This window comes from Lontra canadensis, unplaced genomic scaffold (genome assembly GCF_010015895.1).
Source record: "Lontra canadensis isolate GAN:19392208 unplaced genomic scaffold, GSC_riverotter_1.0 scaffold118, whole genome shotgun sequence".
Classification (NCBI taxonomy): Eukaryota; Metazoa; Chordata; class Mammalia; order Carnivora; family Mustelidae; genus Lontra; species Lontra canadensis.
In genome coordinates, this window is record NW_022631112.1 from 4,000,191 (window position 1) to 4,024,073 (window position 23,883).

Sequence of the window (23,883 nt, forward strand, 5' to 3'; positions counted from 1 at the left end):
AACTCGATCCCAGGACCCTGAGATCATGACCTAAGCCGAAGGCAGCCACTTAACCAACTGAGCCACCCAGGTGTCCCAGGCAAATGGAATCTTGAACTTCTACAAAATACAAGCAGAAAACTGCTAGTGGCCAAAGAAACTTTAAAGATGGTCACAGTCACCCTTTAAGCGGCTGATGAAAACAATATTGAGTGAGAGCACAGTTGTTTTGTATGCATTGGTCTTTAACTTGAGACTTTATTTTTATTAGTCATTGTTAAATGTACTGTTACGCTTGAAAAGAAAGAGTAAATTATGTAGCTTGGAACTGAGGTGGTTTTAAGACTGTATCCTTTGATTCAGTTGAATGAGTCTGTATTCAAATGTGTGTGGCTTTCAAATCTGGAATCTCTCAGCCGTAGACCAATAATATTTTCTTTGAAATGGTCAGCTAAACCCAAAGAGATACAAACAGGAAACTTTATCGCAGCCAAACTCACATCTTCTTTGTATGACAATCAAACCACAGTCTGTCTAGTTTGAGATTGTTAGTGTCTTTTTTCTTCCCAGTCCTACTTGGATTCCTTCCAAATGAGATAGATTTAAGTGGCACCAGTTAACTCGTTCTCCTTGAAGCCCACTGCTTCTTTAACACAGAGAAGAATCATACCATTTTCATGTGTTTTTTGAGCTTAGCCTGACTTTGCCTTAGGTTTTATAGTGTATGGATTGCTGATTAGAAAAAAGGGATTGTGGATCAGGTGCCACATTTTCCTCCTCTCCTCCATCAATTATGCTTTGTGTGACTTGTAGCCAGTCTAATTTCTGGGTATTAGGCTTAGTCCCCAGTTAAAGTGTCACTGCAGTTCTTCTTGCAAATGTTGAAATCATTTCTGTATTGACTGTGTTCCTGCTATATTTTAGGCATTAAGCTAAAATCTGGGAATATCAGATGAATGAGACAGAGTCCCTAGTCTGATACGTCATTCTTACTTATTTCTGTGTGCTCTGCGTTTCCAAATGCTCTGGATGTGTGAAGGCACACTAGCAGTCAAGCACACTATAGTTAGAGGTCAGTTGGTAAGCTAGTACTAACCACTCTTTACATAGTGCTGATAAAACAATATGCAGAATATTGCCTTTGGTCTGGGGGACTCAGTTTTAGATTAGAATAAACCCTCTGTGTGAGTTTAAAAAAGAGCAATCAGAATGATTAGAAGAGTAGATTTTTCAGACTGTTTTTTCTCCTTTTTTGACTTCAAGCTTTTTTTTTTTTTTTAAATGAGGGACACCCTGAAGTGCACTGAAAAAAAAATGAGGGAATGTGAGAGACATCTACAATTTAAGTGTGTTCTTGCATTGCCCCAATGCTTTATACCAATGAATTGGTCCTGGATTATTGCAAATTTGGGCAGTTTGAAAACTCCTAAAAAGCATTTATTTGTAAAAGGGTAGAAAAACCTCGCATTCCCTGACTTTCTCCAACCTGTGTGAATAAAAAAGGTTGTCTTAAGTTGATGCATCACTGTGTAGGCAGGCAGAAGGAGGGTATGATCTCAGGGTGAAGGAAGATTTTTTAGGTTGATGGGATTTGGTTTTATGAAGAGTTTAGTGTACTGCCCTTTTATTTCTCATTCTGTTGCGAGCAGGGCCAGTGTTATGGAAAGGGTTCTCTTTGAGTTTAGGATTCAGAAGACCTGGTCCAGGCATTTATTAATTCTTTGACATTGCAGGCCTGCCACTTATTCTCTCTGAATTTGTAAATCAGGGATAATTCTGCCTGCTCAGTATGTCTCATATGGTTGTGAGGTGAAGCCGATGAAATATATATGAAGGTACTTGGTAGGTTTTAAAAAGATGTACTCTGGTATGGTTTTATTTGTGGAGACTATTTATGATTTAAAAGAGAAACATCAAGGTTAAATAGTAAAAAAAAATCTTAAATCTACAGTATAAAGAAGGTAAAAGTATTGTTTACAGTGTTAGCTGTCCACACCCTTGGTGGAGTCAAAACGAACTCTGTATGGTATATATTGTGTAGTATCTATGTATAGAGTCTCTCGTATAGTGAAGACTGTACTGTTCAGGGAATAATCCTACACTGGCCTCTGGTGGATAGACTAAATAGTATGTCTACACAGAACCTTGAAGCAAAGGTATTTATATACTTTGACAAAGATATCAGATACTACATCTTTTTTTTTTAATTGAAGTATAATTGACACACAATGTTACATAGTTTCAGTCGTACAACATAGTGATTCAGCAACTCTGTGCATTGTAATCTGCTCAGCACATGTGTAGCTACCATCTGTCACCATACAACACTATTAAAATTCCATTGGCTCTACTCCCCGTGCTGTCCCTTTCATCCCCGTGACTTCTTCATTCTATAATGAGAAGCCTGTACCTCCCTCTCTTTTTAATTCTCAATTTTTGCATTCTACTCTAAGGAACCTTTACTCGGGAGTCTTACCTCAAGTATCATTTAATAAGCTTATTCAAATGGGGATTCTTGGGGAATTGGTCCCCAAATTTTGGTTCAGCAGTGCTAGTGTATGGATGGACCAGGAGCCTTGACTTCTGGACCAACTTTCAGAAATATGCTCTGAATGAGATCAAGGAGAGGAAGGGGGAAATGTGTGTGTTCCATAAAATTCTCTGCTTTTGTATGTACTGCATTTTCCTAGGAATAAGGTCCACAGCTTTCATGAAGAAACCATCTACATGCCCTGCCCAGGGAGTAAGAACTATTATTTTACTTTCACCATACTTTTTTTTGTTTGTTTAATGTCACCATTTTATATTATTTAAAAAGGAACTTCGACAGTAGGCAAAGAATTATGGGTTATAGGAATAATTTTACTGTGATCTTGCCGATCTCTGATAGGGAGAACAGGGTATACTTGCTTACAGAACTTTAAGGTGAGCTTTGGATTAGCGTCTGAAGGATTGTAGAGCATGTGTGAATAGGCCAGAGTTATTCCATCACAGGGAAAATCGGGCTTCTTGTGTTATTGCTGGAAGAACTACGTTCTTTATGAGCATTTTGCCATTGGCAAGTGCACAGGCAACAGTGTTGGGAGACCACATGGGCATGGAGGTATGTTGTCTGTACTTCTAGGAAATGTTCCTCCAGTAATTTCGGTGCCTTTGGTACCTTTTTTTGCTGTGTATTTTATACATGAAGGTACTTTTAAAACTTATTGAGATGTAAAATTTTATGATTAGATAACTAGGATTTTAAAAAGGGACATCAAAGTTGAATGTTAAAAGAATCTTGTGTCTACAATATAAAGAAATGTAAATGTGAAATATTATGTATGTATATGTATTCTTTTCTTAGTATTTCTAGGAACAACTTTTTAAGAAGGAAGGAGATGCTTGTAGGTATTCTCCCTAGATTAAAGATTAGAAGAGACTTGGTTAGATAAAATGCTTTTCACCTCTACAGATAAGTTTATTTTTTGTTCATGGTAGGAAAGTAAGAAAATAAAGAGGCATGAACACACACACCCTCACACACAAACAAAAAATACACTTTTTCTATAGCAGTAACATTTTTAGCTGCTGCACTGCCCCTCAGAATAAAGATGACATTCCCGAGTCTCCTTGCAGCTGTGTATAACTGTTTGCCTAAGTTTGTGCCAATAAGAAGGGAGGGGAACTGATATGTGTAACTTCTGGGGTGATATCTTCAAGAAACATGGCCTAGACTCCTTTAATCCTTTTCTCCCAGCTGGAAATAGGCAACTGTGGGAGTGATCCTTAGACACAGAGATGGAAGCCATGTGCCAAGGATGGCACAGCATCCCGCCAGCCTGTGTCCTTGGACCATCTCATGGAACACAGCCTGCCCACTTGCCCTAAACTATTACCTGAGAGAGAAATGAAATTCCTGTTTGAGCTGCTCTGTTTTGGTGCCTCCTTGATATAATAGCTTAAACTATGCCTTTGCTAATGACAGAAGGGATCAGAGGTACACACTTTCTCCTCTTTATCCTCTGGCATAGAGCAAGAGTGTGTCGTGCACCATTGTGGACCATGTTGGAGAAGGGTGGTGCCCTAGGGATGGCAGAAAGGAAGAAGTAGCTCGGGGAAGAATAATTCTGGGAAGCAGAATAACCATGTTATTTATTATGGATTCTGTGCATCTCTATATTAATGCATGAGAGAGAAATAAACTTCTATTCCATTTAAGCCATGCTTACTTGAGGTGTCTGTTTCATACAACTAAAGCGGTATCCAGTTAACTAATTAATAAAACTGTAATCCTGTATCTAAGAGATAAACCATGGGTGTATACTTCCTTGCTGAATTATTCTATTAGTTTGTGTATAGATGCATTTATTAGCTATGAACATAGGACTTAGAGACAACCAGTATTTGAATCTGAGCTCCGCTGTTTCCTAATGAGGTGGTCTTGAGAAAGTTTTTAGAATCTCTGAGTTTCAGTGTTATCATCTGTAAAATGGGTATAATAACCTCTACTTCACAGATGTGTTATTATGATTCAATAATCATATATACAAAAACCACACATACATTTTTATATTTATTTATATTAACAGTACCTAAATTATAGTAAGTCTCAACCTAATATTTTCATTCATTTGTATATTCAGCAAATTTATTATAATTATTTTATAGAAGTGATATCATACTATGCATATGTTTTATACCTTGCTTTTTCACATAATGTATTATGAACTTCCCAATTAATAAATATGATAATTTAATAGAATTGTTAGAGACTGCATAGTATTCAATTGTGTGGATATGCAATAATTTATTTAGCCATTCTCTTTTTTGTTGGACATTTAGTTATTTCCAATTTTTGGCTATTACAGATGATGTTGCATTATCTATCTTCATTCATTTAGTAAATGTTTATTGAACACCTACTGTGTGCCAAGTAATGCTCACATAAGTGACCAAAAGAGACAAAGGTCATTACCCTTCAGGGAATTTGAATCCTAGCAGGGGGAGAGAGCAACGAACAGTAAACTTAATAAGTAAGAAAAATATTTGTGTTAGAAGATAGTAAGTGTTCTGGTAAAGACAAAAAAATATACTGAGCAGGATCTGAGGGTCATGAGTGCTGGTGGGGAGGTATAAGGTTGCATTTTTATGTAGAATGATGCTGTTAGGCCTCCTTGGGAAGGTAAAATGTGAGTGAAGATTGGAAGGAGCTGATGGAGGAAAGCCCGTGGATTCTTGAAGGAAAGGCATTTGAGTCCAAGGGAACAACCAGTGTGGAGGCCTGGTGACAGCAGCTCTGGGCCTGGTTGAGAAGCAGGGAAGAGGTCAGTGTGGCCTGAGTGGCAGGATCAAGGGTGAGAGGGGGAGCTGAGGTCAGAGGGTATGGAGGGCAGATGAGGCGTGGACATGGCTAGCCTCGTAGGTTCCTAGTAATGCTTTTGGCCTTATTTATTTATTTTTTTCAGTAGCTACATCTTTGTATGCTTTTTTTTTCTTTGTACCCTTCTTATTTATGGCCTTTGGATACATTTTTAAACATGGAAATTCAAAGATATGCAAAAATTTGAGGCCTTAGTTAAGTAAAAAATTTCAAGGGAAAATATTAGACATTTTTGGCTTTGTAGTGAAATCTTTGCCCACATACTTAATTATTTCTTTTGGATAAATTCTTAGACATGGAAATGCTGGCTGAAAGATATGCAAAATGTTGTGCCTTTGAGTTAGTACAAGTTTTAAGAGAATAAATTATATGTTTCTCATAGACAAAGGTCATGTCTTATAACTTTCTTTCCTTTTTTTTTTTAAAGATTTTATTTATTTGTTTTTTTTTTTTTAAAGATTTTATTTATTTATTTGACAGAGAGAGAGATCACAAGTAGGCAGAGCAGCAGGCAGAAAGAGGGGGAAGCAGGCTCCCTGCTGAGCAGAGAGCCCAGTGCAGGGCTCTGAGATCATGACCTGAGCGGAGCTGACCATCTTATAACTTTCTTAACTCTTCCTTGAATCTTCCAGCTCAGCTCACACAGTGAACTCCCTGGTTGAAGGGTTGAGCATCATTCTATGTTCCGTCTTAAATGTTACATGCCCTTTGGAGTGGAGAATGAATATTTTCCTTTTCAGGAACTGTGAGTAATTTCCTGACCAAGAGGTCCCTGCTTTCCTTAGGCTTATGTTCCTAGGAAGAGGTAGACAATGAACAATAAGAAAGGTAGTTTCAGGTGATTTCAGATAAATTTGAAGAAAACAGGACCATGTAATAGAGTGGCCTCATTCTAAGGCTGTGACCATGTGAAGAGAGATGATGAGAGAGTTTAGCTTCCCCGAGTATGTGCATTCTTCCCATTGTCTGGGTGTGGAGGGAGGCTGGAACTCTGTCCTTGTCTTTTGTTTTGGCTTCATCCTGTAGTGGCACAGCATAGAATTGGGTTAGCAGTAGTGGTCCTTGATCAAACTCAGCCTCAGAATCAAGGGGGTACAAGATGTGGAAACCCCCAATTGTCCATTCACTGGTGAATGGAAAAAACAGAATGGTATCTCTCCACACAGTAGATAAAAAGGAGCGAAGTACTGATATATGCTACCACGGGTGAAGCTCAAAGATGGGTCCTAGGTGAAAAAGTCAGGCTCAAAGACCACATATTGTATGATTACATTTATATGGAAGGTCTAGAAAAGGCAGATCTATAGCTGTAAAAAGTAGATTAGTGGTATGGTTTGTCTGCAGTTAGATATGGGAACAGGGAGTGACTATAGATGCGCCCCAGAGACCTTTCTGGGGTGAAGGAAGTCACCTAAAGATTTAATTGTGGTGATGGTTGCACGAGTCCGTGTTGACTAAAAATCATTGAATTGTACATTTAAAATAAGTGAATTTTGTAAATTGTACGTCAGTAATGGAGAAGTAGAGCTACTCTTCATGGATACTTAGATGTTTATTGTAAGTTTTTCACTAGGTGAGTCTATGGCCTTGTGACTCTGGATTTGGCTCAAGAATGAGGAGAGACCTGTCTGTCCTAATACTTCCGACTAAGAAAATAAAGTGTGTGTACATAGACTTGGAAGTTTTAAGTAGGTAAGGATTGTGATAGAAAAAGAAAGGAACTTCTTGGATGTAACAAGATCCTACATTGTGTAGACAGTGTCAGCAGCAGCGGTCACCCTGTTAAGGATTCTGGGAGCTAAGGAAAGCTCTGTTCAAATGTGCCATATCTGCTGCTTCCGCGGGCCACCTCACTTCTTTGGCTGAATCCACTGGGAAGGTGAGCTTATCCTGTGGGGTGACATGTGTAGCCTCTTTTGCACCAAAGTGGAATCCATTTCACAGGTTGCAAGCGTGCTGTGTTATCTACTTCCATCCTCACAGAGATTGTTAAAAAAAAAAAGAAAAAGTTACTTAGGGTGTGCCAGATTAGAGGAATAGTACAGATTACAGTGGGGAGGTTAGGTGAATATTCTGGGTTATCTGTAGGGAGGAAATATAACCACTTGGAGATAATGTCTTCATTTCTGTCTCAGAGACCCAAGAAGAACTCACAAAGGGAGTTCTTTCTTAAATCCTTTGCTCAGGGTCCCTTTAATTCTTACCTGGATTACTACCTCGACTTTCTATTGCTCACTCCAGTGTCTGGTCTACAATGCTCCATTTTACCCATTTCCTCTCCTTAGAGCATAGCTCTGTGACCCTCCAAGGCCTAGATAAACTGCAGAGTTTTTGTCAGGCTCTCCAAATATCAGCCCTTCCGTGTGTCACAGCACATGTGCTCCCATCTTCCCGGAATACTTTGTGACTCTTCCTCAGGGGCTTTGCTTTCCCATTTTGGGGGCTTTGTTCATGCCATTTTCCCTCTATGGGATAACCTCAGCAGTGCTTGCCTGTTGAAATTTGTTGCGGTCTCTCAAAGCCCAACTCAGACGCTCCATGCCTATGTGAAGCCTCTTGTGATTCTCCCAAACCTGTTGTGATTTTGCCATTCTCTTACTTTGGACTCCCTTCCATTGTCTTCCATGGTTGTATTCTCTTCTGGTGGTTGGCATATTTGGGTCAACTTCTTGGTGTGTAAACTCTGTAAGGGCGGGGACTGGGGCTCCCCATCTTTGTCACCTTGCATATAGTTGATGCCTAGAGTATAATTTTCCAGATTGAATGGATTGTATAACTCAACTGCCACTCGGATTTTCTTCCCATAAATCAACTTTCAACCACTTTACACTCTCTTCACATTTTTCTCTCTCTGAGTACCTAAAACTGGATGTTTCAACAATTTTAACTTACTGCTGTTGTGCCCCTCATCTTGGGCTTTGACACATGTTTTTTTTTTTTTTCCCCCGGCCAGGGTTGTGCATTTGTGTCTTGGCAGCTTGACAGCTATGACTGTGAATAATGAGTCAATTATCATCCAGCCTCGGGGAAAGCACAATTATTCCTGACTGGCCAGGCTGAGGTAATCCTCTCCTCCCTGTGCCCTTTCAAATGAAGAACATAAAACAGTTGGAATTCAGAACACTGTGAAGGGAATTTAGACAAAACATTTGTCTGCTGAATTTAGCTTCTTTGGATTTATTCTGATTTATGATTGATTGGTTTTTAAATTGCTTATTTAATCCTAACGACTATCGCTCCAGGGGAGGCCAGATACCAAGGAGCATGTGATCAAGAAGCAGTGGAGTGAAGTAGTTTGGCTGGACAAATCAAGAGCAAATATTATTGTCCAGAGAAACATTGCTCCAGGCTAGGTATATAATGTGAAAATCACCCCCTGACTTTCAAAGTACCCAACCTTGTTATAAGCATGATTGCTTAGCCCCTATTCTCTTTGCAGAAGCCTTTTTGCAAATATCCAGTGTTGCACAGAATTTCCCCCCAAGAATTTTCTTTCCTTCTAGCCACATGGTCAATATCTCTTCACGACTGAGAACGTGCTCTTGATTTATATTGCCACTGACCCTGCTGCGGAAGTAAAGACACTGGAGATTGTTGTCGGGATTTGGTCATGAATTCTGATGCTGGTTGTGTTGATTTGTGAAAACTCTCCTGCCAGTGCAGTGATGTTTCTCCGCACCTGGGGTCTAGTCTAATCTGATTTTTTTATGGATGGATTTGAATTTTTAAAACTTTTTTTTTTTTCTTTCAAAATGGAGTTCTTTGAAAGCAGTCACATTCATAGGAAGCTATAACAATCAATATGTGATCAGTGTTTAATTTATCGAGGCATCTGTGGTTTCGACCTTTTCAAGGAGTGAAATCTTTTTCCTTGGCCTGAAATTAGACACGGTGGGTCTAGTGGGTGGCCTTGAAAGGGAGATCTGTTGGAAGCTGGTCTGTTTGGTATCAAAAGAAAATTAAAATTCCATTGCTTCAGAATAATGCAACCTTTAGGAGAGGAAAAAACAAAACAAAACAAAACTACAAAAAGCCTTTGTTTCATCTGTATTGAAGTTTTGACTCAGAAATACCCAAAGAAACTCTCTTTCAGGTCTCAGTAACCTACTTGTGCTCTGAAATATTGCTGCTAGATTTCTAAAGTGTATTATGTCTGACACTTATTTCAAAGCAAGGACCATTAGGGATAAGATGACAGGGGGGAAAAGGGCTCAATGCAACACAGAAACAGAAGGAGATGAGACGGACACTTGGGTGGTATGTTTGGAAGGCCACCAGGATAACTCCAGGAGGCAGCAGCTGGCTCTCTGATCAGGCTTTAGGCCACTTTGGATTCTGGGCTGTGCCAACATCTGCCATTTTGACATTATCATATTGAAAAAAAGAACTTTTTTTCCTATTTTATTTTGCCAAGAGATTTATATTTTGCTGCTTTTTCATAAAAAATGATAAAAGCCTTTTTGAGAAGCACTTCTGGGTCTTTGGAGTGATCAAGTATATATTCTTGTGAAACAATTTTCAAGGCTCAGGAAGGAGGCCTCAACTATAGGTTCTGTCAGAGAGAGAACGCATTCTTTTCTGAATCTTCTGGTATTTTTTAAATGAAAGCTTTAAGTTTACAAAATAAAGTTTTAAAAGGATGAGCCAAGTATTTTGTTAGATCTGAGACCCCAACAATAGTCTAACATCGGCATCAGAACCTGGGACTTTGTGATACATTGCTTTTTATTTTGAAGGAGTTTCATCGGGTTATCTGTCAAATAACCTACATGTTTTATTGGAAATGGCAGAGGTGTACATTGAGTGATTAGGAGAATAAATAGAGCTTGTCCTTACAGAGCATCTGTTCTTCCCAGACATCGCTGTGCTTTTCAGGTTCTTAAGTCAATAGACTATTACAACAGTGTGCTGGGACATAGTGTTTTCTTAGTCAATACTAGATTGAGATTGTGCTAGACATAAAGGATAAGCAGGGAGAAGGGAAACTTCCACCTCCTATGAGAACAGTGCACTGAGGAAGAATGACAGGTAGTCACGGGAAGTCTTCTTGTCTCTAACTTTGATGGAGTTTGAGGAACTCCTCCTGTTTCTACGCTTACCTCCCTCCACCCTGCTACCATCGCTTATCTTGGCCCTAGGACTGATGTAGGACCCCTCTGTGGCTGTAAAAGAAGTCCAGGAGGAGAAGTCCCATGATCATCTCTAACTCACTTCTCTGGTCTTTTGTGGTACCTCAAGCATTCAGCCTGTGGATTTTGAAGAGCATTTTTTGTTGTCCATTACTCCAGCAGTATTCTCGGCAACCCTCCCACTACCTCACTCACTCTCCCCTTTCCTACCCCTCTATCCTCCCTTGCCCCCTGCCAAGACTAGTGCTTCACATTAGAGTTTCTACTGTGCCAGTGGAAAGCATTAGGAGTCACAGATGTTGGTGCCCGAGTCAGTAGGGAGAGCTGGCCTGAACTTGTGTTATTTCTTAATTCTTTTAAAAGAGAAAGTGGTGCAGTTAGTGTTTGCATTTTCCCTCGCTGGCTTATGCACTAGGTTACCTTACCTCTGTGCTCCAACAGTATCTCTGTGTTCATGTCCTATAGATACCCCCACACGTCTTAGCTCTCCCGGTGATGGGGTAGAAGGAAGCGAACAAAGGACTCTGGAGTTGCACCAGGCTGTGAACAAGAATCTCATGGACTCTGAAGCCGTGCAATTAACAGCTCAAGAGAAACAAGCACGGCCGCTGGGCTGGGTTAGGCAGTCTTGTAGCCCCTTTAGTTAGATCCCTGCCTGCAAAGCTCCCAGATCAGAGTCCTTGTGACCCTGGAGCTTTTTCATGGTGGAGTACCATAAGGAGATGGAACAGGGTACTCCAATCTGCCTGTTGCTTGATTTCTGCCACTTGACCTCTTTTGAATCTATCACTCTTCTGGTGATCACTACTTAGACTACTGCAGTTGCTCTGGTCATTTACAGCAAAGCCACTTCTGCTTTTGGAATGTACCATGCACCCTTGGTTCTTCTGGTGCTATTGTAAACTTTTTTTCTTTGTCTCTTTTCCAGGATTTTTTCTTTGTCTTTTTTCTGCTTCATTCTTCTGTTTTCTAAGGACTCTTGGCCTTTATTTGCTATATTACTCTAGTTGGCATAACACTGTGGTTGGGAGAGTGGATTCTGAGTCTTAAGGCCTGACTTCACATCCCCACTGTGCTATTTGCTAGCCATGTAACTTTTTTTTTTTTTTTTAAGATTTTATTTATTTATTTGATAGAGATCACAGGTAGGCAGAGAGGCAGGCAGAGAGAGAGGAAGGGAAGCAGGCTCCCCACTGAGCAGAGAGCCCAATGTGGGGCTGGATCCCAGGACCCCGGGATCACGACCTGAGCCGAAGGCAGAGGCTTTAACCCACTGAGCCACCCAGGCGCCCCACTAGCCATGTAACTTTGAGTAAGTTACTCGACCTCTCTGTAGGCCTTGGTTTCCTCATCTGTAAAATGGGGATACTAATGGTAACTTCCTATAGGGTTGTTGCGGGCTTTAAATGAGATTTTTGAGTGCTCATAAGAGTATCTGACACTCAATAAATGTTAACCCTGATTATTAATTCTAATATAGGAAGCAGTTTTATGGCTTAAACCATTATCTCAGTGTGATTTTTAGCAGATATTTACCTATTGCTCCCACATTTTAGCCTACATTTGTAGCTGCCTCTGGGATTTCCCTCACAATTTCTACTGGCACTTCAAATGAACATGATCAAAGCTTAATTCATTATCCCTCATCCAAATTTATCCCCACATTTCTGTTAATGGTATCATGTTATCATAATTTTCTCAATCTCTTAATTTAGGATTAATCTTAGACTTTCTTTATCCTAAGAACGTAATCATGAATATGTATAGATTTAGTACAAAAGTATTAATTGTTTATAGTTTTAAATAGTCAAGGATAGTCAAACATTGCTTTTTAGAAGTATATGGATCCACAGATAAAATATGAGAAAAATAGCCATTGAAAAAAATTGTTATAGCTTTTCTGTTTTATAGAATTATTTCTAATTTTAATTTTTTCTCTTAAAAACTTTATAAAATCACCCATACATTGCTTCCATATAAGGAAAACCTCCCTTCAAATTTAGGGAAAAAACGAGATAATTAATGCCTAAGAGTTTTTCAAATACCGTACTTCATTTACCTTTTAACAATAGCTGAGAACAGTGCTGGGTATAATAGTAAGCATTTAGTATTTGTTGAAAAGTGAATGAAATAGTGTTATCTTTCTATGCATTTTTAGAAAAAATTTTATAAAGTTCAGAGGGCTTAGTATCTCAAGCATTCTGCTTGTAGATTTTGAAGAACATTTGTTGTTGTTATTGTTTGGAAGAAAGACTCAGGAAATGCAAAATAAGCAAGACTGGGTGTGGTGTATATTTTCTAATGTGTAACTTATCATTTCAGAGGATAATGTGACCAAACGAGGAGCATTTGGAACTGATTCTTCAGAAAACATATTTCCTTCAGTAAAATTTGCTCATGAAAATGAACCAAATGATCATCATCTTAGAAACAAAGCCGTCTTTCTTCATACTTCATCACAATGTTCAGAAGATGAACAGGTAATGTCATAGCACATTTATAGAAACAGGAAAAAGAGCATTCTTTATGAATTAAAAAGAGAAAGAAACTGTAAAAACATAAGAAACATTGGACAGTTATTGGATCAGTAACTCAGATTCTTAATTCTGGAAGGCGTGCCATTGGGAAACTTTATTAAGAATCATTATTATATTCCTTTTTCCTTTTTAAAAAAGATTTATTTATTTATTTATTCGAGAGGGTGTGTAAGTGTGAGAGTTGGGGGAGGGGCAGAGGGAGAGACTCTCATGCAGGCTCCCTACAAAGTGCAGAGCCCAATGTGGAGCCCAGTCCCAGGACCCATGAGATCATGACCTGAGCTGAAACCAAGAGTTGGACACTTAACTGGCTGAGCCACCCAGGCACCCCCAAAAATCGTCATTACATTTTATGATTTCAGCAGCCAGTGTTTATGAGGGTAACTTGGTTAGCCCCAAGTTTTTAAGTTCCTTTAAGGAACTGCCATCTAAAAATTCTTGTAATTATTTACATATTTTAGCTTGTTCTCTATTTGGGACAAAAGAATTCCTTTTTATAATTCTCTGTGTGAAATGGGAGTTTCTGTTATCTGCTCTGGATTCATCTCTTAAAGTAAAATCTGTTATCTTATTTTTTCCAAGATTTAGTTATTAAATATTGGATGCTCTCTTCCTAATCTTTAAGACTTAATAGACAATATTTATATTCTCCTTAGCTATGTTTTTTTTTTTAACTCTCAAGGAACCCTAGTGGAAGCTGTTGTACTTTTTACAACATTTGAGTTTCTACTTTCTTTTTTTTTTTTTTAAGATTTTATTTATATTTGATAGAAGACACAGCAAGAGAGGGAACACAAGCAGGGAGAGTGGGAGAGGGGGAAGCAGGCTTCCTGCTGAGCAGGGAGCCCAATGTGGGGCTCGATCCCAGGACCCTGGGATCATGACCTGAGCTGAAGGCAGATGCTTAAGGACTGAGCCACCCAGGTGCCCCAGTTTCTATTTTCTAGCTCATCATGTCTTCCTGTGTTATCGTGGACAAAATTGTATGTGAGATGTGGTTTCATATGAGGGAACAAAAGTCTCTGTGTTAGAAAAATGTTTCTGTATGGCAGAGGCCTACAGTTTTTTAATTCCAGAACTTACATCCAATGAGATGATTATGGGACCAGAACTTTTTCTTTTTTTTTAAAGATTTTATTTATTTATTTGACAGAGAGAGAGAGAGAGCACAAGTAGGGGGAGCATAGAGAGAGAGGGAGCGCAGGCTCTCAGCTGAGCAGGGAGCCTGATGCAGGGCTCGATCCCAGGACCCCGGGACCATGACCTGAGCCGAAGGCAGATGTTTAACCAACTGAGCCACCCAGGTGTTGTCAGAACTTTTTTTTTTCCCCCTAGAGGATTCACTTTATACGGGCTATCGCTGGCAGTTGGAATGGCATTTTCTGTTGAGTCTTTAACCAGCATGTGGAGAGACAATGAATTGTTCAATGATATTGTTTCCTAATAACTTGAAAATGTTGTATTAGCATTCTCCGGTTTGTCATTGAGAGGTTCATTGGGGTGGGTTGGGAGCTGGGGTAATGAGGTGGGGAGTGTTCCTATTTTACACATGAGAAAACTGAGGTTAAGTAATTTACTCTAGGTTATTCTGTGGATGAGTCTAGAGGCACAAGTAGAAGTCAGACCTCCTGAAAACTATTCCCTGACCACTACTATGGTTTAGTGGATCTGGTCCGTCATGCATAGCTAATTAACAAAAATCGGAATGGGAGTTTTATTGCCTGAAGGGCTACAAGATCAACTCCTTTATTTTTGGTGGTTTCATTTTCTCATCAAGATGTCCTCATCGTGGTTTGTTTTTTTTTTTTTTTTTTTTTTTTTTTTTTTCAGATAGTGATAGATGAAGGCCAAAAAGTTGGCAGTTCCTTTCAAGGTGATCTGAATCGGGCTGGAAAGGTGAAGGTAAGGGATGATTCAGTTTTCTTCCATGGCAAAGAATACAAAAAATTGAAAACAAAACAAAAAATCCCAAAGGACCCATTTGCGGTCTCTCATACAAAATTGGAGAATTTAGTAGATTTTGTCTTTCTCTCTCTCATATATATATATGATTTTTAATTGGTGTTTGAATATCTTAAACTATGTTCGGTTGGCTGGGTTCCAGATCTTTCTTCCTCAAAGCTTAGCAAATGGAATGGGTTCTTTAGTACAGAAACATGACTCCAGTCACCCTGAACATACACCATCAAGAGAAATGACAATATAGCAGTTTTGGCACTAAAACCATAGTGGGGAAGATAAATTTTTGCTGTCACTTGGATGCCAGGAAAGAACCGCAGTTATGTACGTGCAAGCAGTGGAAGCTACCATTTGCAATTCATATGTAAGAGCCATGGTCTGAGGTGTAGACCTAGGGGAAGAAAGACCTAGGCTATGTTTTGAATTCCACTTAGGAGATCTAAATTTGTAATTTTATGGTATTTTGTTATGAACATGTTTTAGGTCATGAGCATAAAAGGCATTTCGACATTATGCCTTTACTCTGCTAGGTCTCCTTTGTGCCGGTGATGAAATCATTTTCTTATTTACACTCTTTGATATTCACCTGAGATGAATTAGTTCGTGTCTGAAATGTTACCATTTTGTTAATATGAAATGTCTCATTGTCAGCTTGCTGTGGAAAGCAGTATTCCACGTGGAATAGTCTTTCATTGAAATGCTGCTATTGTGGCTGTAAAGGTCATTTGCTCTGCTTTTTACCTTTGAAGTAATTTTCAGTTTTATTTGCTCGAAAGAGAGAACACTTGATTTTTGGCCCCGCTCACCTCTTTTGTGATTTACCTGGGGCAGGATGATTTTTGTTTCGAATGAACCTTTCTCTTTTGCTTTCTTTAGTTTCTTCTGACTCTGTAGAGTGAAAAGCCCATTATGGTAACAGCCAGACCCACCACCATCATTTGCTTGAGAAGCAAAAGCAATAAAACGAAAACAAAAAGCAGAGACTGTTTTGGACTGTCTCGGCGGTGGTATATATCCTGGGAGAGAATCTGGGAACAAAGTCCCTTTTCAAAAACTCCTCAGACTCTTCTTTCCCTTTCAGTATAGAGATCGTACTATGGTGCCTACAAAATCCAGGCCAACTTCCAAATTTACTGCTTCTTTCAGATGTCTCTGGGAAAACACAGTGAACACAAAGACCTTTTAGCTGGGACTCAAAAGTTAATGAGAAAAGTGGATTCAGTTGTATACTTTGAATGCTGTGGAAGTGGATTCATTGATTCTTAATTGCACTTTTTCATTAGGTCTAATATACATAACAATGATGTTAATCCTTTTCTAGGTAGACAATTTCCTAGATTTAGAAGATTTGGATGTGGATGAAGAGACTCAGCCCCAAATGAGTAAAGGTATGCTTTCTGTTTCATCTCTATACTGCTTGACCTCTTTCCAGAAACTACAAGTAAGACTTTTAGATAGCTTTTTCTTTTTTTTCTTCTTTTTTTTTCCTTTTTGGCAGGCCCTACTTGCGCCTTCCCTGACTTAGGGAAAACTACAGTCCTGCGATTTCTTTTTCAGTAACAAAGATATCAGCCGAAAGGTCAAAGCCTGATGAAGGTTGTGAAGTCTTTGGTCTAAAATGAAATAAAGGTGCCCCTCCCCCCCACCCGACATGCCTCCACATGGTTGAATTTTGGATAATTTTCTCAAGGAGCGCCATTTGAGTCATACTCTTTATATCTTAGAAGCGCCATGTAAATTGAGTTATTTTTGAGAAATAACATCATATAGCAATTGATCATAAAAATAGCAGAATTCATCATAAAATAAAAAATAAAATCAAAATCTTGACTTTCATAAGTATTTATTAAATAGATAAGCCAAACCCTAAAGACTAAAGACATGTTGTAAATGTTTCTTTGGGGCGTTTTTTTCCCGTTGAGCTGGACTGGGAGAGACTTAATGCCAGTCCAATGATGTTTATGCAGATGAGGCCTTTTTCCTTTTCTGCTTGACATTACTGTGTAAACATAGGTATCCTTTGTTGCTCAAAAGACCTTTGAAATATGTTCAAAATTAGAGTTGTTTGTTTTGAAAATTCTCATTCCTAATTTAATATGCAAGAATATCTCAAAGTTGATAGTGAATATTAGAGAAGGGGCTATTTTCCTTGGGGGTTTGGTTGCTGGTGTTGAATTGTTGGTTATAGGCTTTAGGTAATCATAAACATGGGTGCTGGTGTTGATGATTGGGGAAGGGGATTTGTTTATAAACACACAGAAGTGACAGTGCTGGTGGTGGTGGTTCGTGGATGGCTCTGGCTTCTCTGGTTGCCCGTATTTGAGAGGCTTTCGAGATTGGAAGCAGTTCACATTTTTATTCGGCTTCCAAACATCACATTACTCCGTTGAATGTATTGTTTCTTCTGCCCTCTATTAACCACTAGACTTTGTGCGGAATTTTTCCTTACTTAACTTGGTTCAAGTGAGATCAGAGATCTAAAGGAATCACAAGCTCCAGGGAGAGGTTCTCTTAACTGTAAAACCCCAGGCAGCTCTGAATTTCTCTATGTGAGCAGCTTAGGGGGTCTGATTGGATCAGAAGGGATAGCTAAGGACTTATCAGGAAGCTGGTTTTGCAGAGCAAGCACACTTTTTGGGGGGAACAGGAGATGTTGAAAATGCAGATTCCTGGGTCCTGTTCCTAAGAGAGAGTCTAATTCCGAAGGTGTTTGGTGACAGCATTTTTTACCACTACCCTGGGGATTTTGATATAGCTGTCTGTGTCCAAGGAAGACACTTGGAGACAAATGGTTCCGGTCTGCATGTAGTACATTTGCAATATAAATTTAATTTTATAGAAGGCACCAAAGTGTACAGGTTGGGTATTTTTTCATGGCTTATACATTTCTTGCTTCTTGGCATTAATGAGAAAATCTGTATACTGGAATAAACCTACATAGACAACAAATCTGATTATGGTTATATTAGTCTTTCAGATTAGCCTTTTTACCTTTTCTATTATTTCCACATTGTTTTGTTTTTTTTTTAATATTTTTTAAGCTGTGTGTTGTATTGTATTGTTTTGTTTTATTACCAGATCTATTCAGTAGCATAAAAACCGCTCACTACTACGATTTTCCCAGCAATCAGATAACAGGCAGTGTTGCAGTGGTGTTGTGTAAGAGGCTGCTGAGGCTGAACCAGGTCTCTGTAGAGAAAATGAGCTAGTCAAGCCCATCCCACGTGTAAAATAATGTGGACAGGCCCGGCTGAAAAGAAACCCAGGCTTCATTGATCTATTCCAATTACTGAAAAGACCACCAGGGCTTCACAATTTTTATAATGCAAGATCTAGGTCATTTGAAAGGGAAAAAAAAAATTAGTTTGTGCCAAGGTAGATTTTAGTTTGGGCCTAATTTGTATTACACTTTCGGAATGTGAGCAGACGGCAGGTATTTATATCAGATGGGGAAATGTGACATTTTAAATAGGCGAGTTGCTTGTATAATTTTGGCAGCCGAGAGCTTTACTGATTAGATACTGTTGTTATTGTTTAAGCAACAGATTTGCCCAGGGCAACGTGGAAGAGAGCTGGGTATTGTTTTTCTATACTGAATTTAATTGTTCCCTGTATTTACTTTCATAAATATTCCTCAAGAGTCAGGAGCATGATTCTTTCCCAGGATGCGGCTTATCATTTGGGCGGCCCGGGCAGAGACGGTTTTTCACAAGAGCCAAGGCAGTGCAACTGAACCGAGCAGTTGTTTGAGGGCAGCATTTACCAGGGAGTTTGGTGCCCTGTGTTTATTTGACATCGAGTTAGCCACATTTTCCTCCTTTGAATTCAAGGTCCGGTAGTTAACCTCATGGTTACTGTCATGCCCCAGATTGTTATCCAGAAAAATGATTATTTGGAATAGGTATTGGTTATTATGCTGAGGCGTTAGAGCAGGAAGAATCTTCTGGACATATTTATTTATTTTTTCCCCTTATTCGGCCAAGCCTGTGCCCTGGCTGAGTGCAGTTGACTGGAGATGGTCTTTTGAGGTCTCATTCTAGAATCATCTTGTCTTATATAGGTCTCTCTCTTTTTTTGTTTCCCAAGATTTTATTTATTTACTTAATAGAGAGAGAGGGAGAGATCACAAGTAGGCAGAGAGGTAGACAGAGAGAGGGGGAAACAGGCTTCCGCTTAGCAGAGAGCCTGATGTGGGGCTTGATCCCAGGACCCTGAGATCATGACCTGAGCTGAAGGCAGAGGCCTAACCCCCTGAGCCACCCAGGCGCCCCTTATACAGGTCTCTTGACTGGTGGCGGGTGTGCTTGCACTACGGCCGATCGTGTTGGGTGAGAACAGACAACTCAGCCCTGTGCAAAGACTGGCAGCCTCATCTGATTTTCATCTCCAAGCTGTCTGGTACTCCCAATTCTAACGAAGTCACCAGCCACCTCTTTTTTTAAAAAAATTCTTTCCTTATCTGCCACTTTGAGCAACTTTTGCTGCCAGTCAATGGCCTGGGACTGTTATTCGACAGACCTGGAGCAACGATGACCGGAGCCTGGAGTCTAATGAAGAATAAACAGATCTGGCTTCTGTCCTCATCGAATTCATTAACCAGACATTAACCAGATAATCACTACTACAGGATTCTAAATCGTTCTGGGTCTCATGAGAACCTGTGGCAGGGAACTTAAATCTGTCTGTCGGATCGGAGAATGCTGAGAGCCTGTGATCTAAAGAATGAGTCGCTGAAGGTCCTGAGCTCAGAAAGACCTATTTTGGCCAACTTGTAATTTAGGTATTTTGTTTATTCTATACTTAGTACTGTTAAAAATCATTCTTTCAGGGATGCCTGGGTGGCTTAGTCTGTTAAGAATCCGACTCTTGATTTCATTTCAGGTCTTGATCTCAGGGTTTTGAGTTTTAAGCCCCATGTTGGGATCCATGTTGGGTGTGGAGTCTATTAAAAAAAAAAAAAAAAGTCATTCTTTCATTGCCCAGAAAATCACTGAAAACATTGAGAGAGAAAAAAAAACCTTCCTTCCAAATTCTCCTTTATCCCTCTTCCTCCATTTTTTTTTTCCTGTTCCTCCAATTTTTTTATGTGCAGATTTCTCTATGAAGGCCCAACTTGAAAGTCACATCAACCACAAGAGCAAACCTGTTGCATGAGCCTCACAATTATACAAGGAAACTTTAACTCCATTCCTGAGAAGAGCACAGAACTGGGAAGATAATTCTGCCCTTTCCAAATCCTCTGCCTGTTTCTCCCCAAGGGAAATGTAAGACTTTATCTATGCAGAGAAATTGAGAAAAGAAACTATGTATTTATGGGTCAGCCCCTTTGTTTCTTCTTTTAGGTTCATGCTCTTTGGAAGATGTATGTCTTCTCCTCTGTGTCTGTGACATCTTTCTTATAGTAGACACACCTCAGGTGGGCCCCATGCCTCCCTTATTCAGTGGTTTTCAACCTTAGAGACACAGTAGAATCACTTAAAAAAAAAATTAGATACCTAAGTCCTGCCTTTGCAGATTCTTTTTCAGTAGTCTGATATCTAAAGCTTCTCAGGTCATTCTCCTATGCAGCTGAGGCTGGGAACCATCTCTAGGCAGACATCTGGAGGCATTACTCTCTGAAGCCCCACTTGAAGAGCTCTAGTGAAGCTCTTCTTATACCTGGACAGCTGTGTGGACTTCCTGTTAAATGGGATACCAAGGTCTAGACTTGTAGGAAAGGTTGATACATAAGAAGCCCAAATGTGACTGCTGGATAAGCTCTGTTTTCAAATTCACTCTATTAGTTGTAAAGCTCATGTTTTAATCCTCATCTATCTGACTTCCGTGTTTATTCCTCTTTTCTTTCTATATTTGAAGATAGAGGGCTATGATTTATTGTCACTGTCCAATGCCAGTCCCACCCAGTGAAGCAAGTCTTCCTTCATCATCCCTATCTTCTCCTCCTTTTCACTTCCATTTTTATTTATTGTGCATTTTTTTTCTCAAAATAGGTGTTAATGTGTCCCTTGAAAGCAGTGTATGGTTTATATGTATGCATCTATATACACACATTCTAAAATTTTGTCTTTTATTGGGAGTATTTAGTTAATTCACACTTAATGTAGTTGCTGATACCTTTGGCTTTATACCTAGTATCTTATAATTTTGTTTTCTATTTGTCTTGCCAGTTTTATGCCTTTCCCTCCCCTCATTTCTTGCTTATTTTAGATTAATCAGCTATTATTGTATTATTTCATTGCCCACTATTTTTGCTCAGTTGGGAATTCTAGGTTTGTAATTGTTTTCTTTCAGTATTTTACAGATGATAATCTGTTCTTTTTGGTGTTAATTGTTGAAAACCAGATGTCAATCTGGTGGTTGTTCCTTTGATGATAATATATTTTTCCTCTCATTTCGCTGCTTTTATAAGTTTCTCTTTTGTTTTTCCAGTAATTTCACTGTGCCTTGGTGTTATTTAATTTGAATTTATTTTGTGTGGGGTTTCTAGAGATTCTTATACATATTGGGAAATTCTCAGCACTTGTCTTTTCATATATTACTTGTGCCTTGATCTTTTCACCATATTCCATACATCTATCTTTTATGTTCTTTTCTGCATTTTCCATCCTTTTTTATTTCCTTTCTTGCTTCAGTTAAAATATTTTCTACCATCGGGATGCCTGGGTGGCTCAGTCAATTAACCATCTTACCTTCGGCTCAAGTCATGATCTCAGGGTCCTGAGATAGAAACCCCACATCAGGCTGCCTGGTCAGTTGGGAGTCTGCTTCTCTCTCACTCCCTCTGTCCCTCCCCCCAACTTGTATGGACTCTCTCTCAAGTAAATAAATAAAATCTTTTTTAAAAAAAAGTATTTCTACCATCCGTATTCTAGTTTACTAATTCTTTTTTCAATTGTGTCTGTCTTTTGTTAACAGCCATGAATACTTCAGTTATTTTAGCTTTTTTTTTTTTTTTTTTTTTTTGAGAGACAGACTAGGGGCGAGGGGGGGCAGATGGAGAGGGAGAGAATCCTAAGCAGACTCCCTACTGAGTGCAGAGCCCAGTGTGGGGCTTGATCTCTTGATCCTGAGATTGTGACCTGAGCCAAAATCAGGAGTCCAACGTCTAACCAACTGAGCCACCAAGATGCCCGTCAGTTATTTTAGCTTTTAAAAGAGATCTAGAATATCTGTTTTGAGAGATTTCAGTTCTGTGGTGAAATTCTCCATTTGTAATGTATTTTGGGGGGAACATATTAGTCAGTTATTTAAAAATTCATGTCTTTTTTTTTTTTTTAAGATTTTATTTATTTATTTGCCTGAGAGAGAGCTAGAGAGAGAACAAGCATTAGGAACACCAGGCAGAGGGAGAAGCAGGCTCCCCAAGATCAGGGAGCCCAGTGCAGGACTTGATCCGAGGACCTTGGGATCATGACCTGAACCAAAGGCAGATGCTTAAATGTTGGAGCCACCCATGTGTTCCTAAAGTTCATGTCTTATAATGCTAATACCTGGGATCTCCTGTGGGTCTATTTATATTATTCATTTTCCTTTTGATTTCATGTTTTTGTATACGTGGTAATTTTTGTTTAAATGCTGAACATAACATATAAAATATATAGGGACTAGATGATGTTATCTTTTTCTAGCATAGCTTTTGTTCAACATTTTGCTAGCAATTAGAGTAGTAAAAGGTCACCTTCATCCAGTCTGTGGTTGGGCTGATTTAGGACTGGGTTCAAGGCCTTGTGGGGGCTGCTCTACTTCTAGTTCTTGCTTACTTCTAGGGTGTGGCCCTTCAAGGTAAATTATAGCATCGCCTTCTTGGAGACCCTGAACTCTAATTTTTGTCTTCATAACACTGTGATTTCTGTTGGCAATTCTGCTAAGCTTCTGAGCCTCTTAGCTTCTCTCATCTTTATTTTGGCTTCTCAGATTCTCCTTGCAAATCAGTAAATGCTACGAGTTGAAAAACATCTTCGACTCTTGGACTCACTTCTCGGTACTTTCCATCTCTCTGGGATCTTGGCCGTTCAAGTCCTAGGCTGCCCTGGTAGCTCACCAATGACTTTATTTATTTATTTATTTATTTATTTTTAAAGATTTTATTTATTTATTTGACAGACAGAGATCACAAGTAGTCAGAGAAGCAGGCAGAGAGGGAGGAGGAAGCAGACCCCCACTGAGCAGACAGCCTGATGCTGGGCTCGATCCCAGGACCCTGGGATCATGACCTGAGTCGGAGGCAGAGCCCTTAACCCACTGAACCACCCAGGCGCCCCTCACCAATGCCTTTAAATAGTTGATTTTTTGGTAACTTATCTAGCTTTATTATTGTTATTGATTGGAGGGTTAGATGGTATTAGGTAGACCAGCAGACCCCTGGGGATGTGGTCTAGGAACTCCTAGGGAAACTCCTAGGGAAAGCTTTGTGCTCAGCAGGGAGTATGTTTCTCCCTCTCCCTCTGCCCTACCCCTCACTGGTGCTCTCTCTCTCTCTCTCAAACAAATAAATAGAATCTTAAAAATATAAAATAAAATGAGTGCTATTTTCCATTGAAAATGTTCTTGATGAATTGGTAAAAATTATTATTAATTTTATTAAATCTTGATTCTTGAATACACCTTTTTTACTGTTTTCTGTGCTGAAACCATAGGTATGCACAAAGCACTTCTGGGGCATTCTGACATACTTGGTTGTCTCATGGAAAAACACTTGTGTGATTGCATGGAATGCTGAACTAGTTCTTTTTTGCCCCTTACTTTCATGGAATAACATTTTTACTTAAAAGAATGACTGACAGACAAACTATAGTTCTCAGAATGAATGAAGCAAGCCTGTCTCTTCAAGAGAAACACTGGTAATGTTCGTTGCCAATGATAAAATTGGCAATGGATCAAGTGAAAATTCATTTTTGGAAAACTTGTATCTAGTACT

The 23,883-nt window shown here is 39.3% G+C and overlaps 1 protein-coding gene across 3 annotated transcripts in view; it reads left to right on the plus strand.

Annotated features, from left to right (window-relative positions):
* Positions 1–23,883, plus strand: part of IFTAP (intraflagellar transport associated protein) — a 64,674-nt gene that overhangs the window by 26,722 nt on the left and 14,069 nt on the right. For 2 of the 3 annotated variants that reach the window (XM_032840997.1, XM_032840996.1), the window contains 3 exons: positions 12,793–12,950; positions 14,838–14,909; positions 16,288–16,354. In XM_032840997.1, the coding sequence (XP_032696888.1) occupies positions 12,793–12,950; positions 14,838–14,909; positions 16,288–16,354 (297 nt within the window). The remainder of the gene's footprint in view (positions 1–12,792; positions 12,951–14,837; positions 14,910–16,287; positions 16,355–23,883) is intronic. The other variant, XM_032840998.1, reaches the window with a different exon arrangement.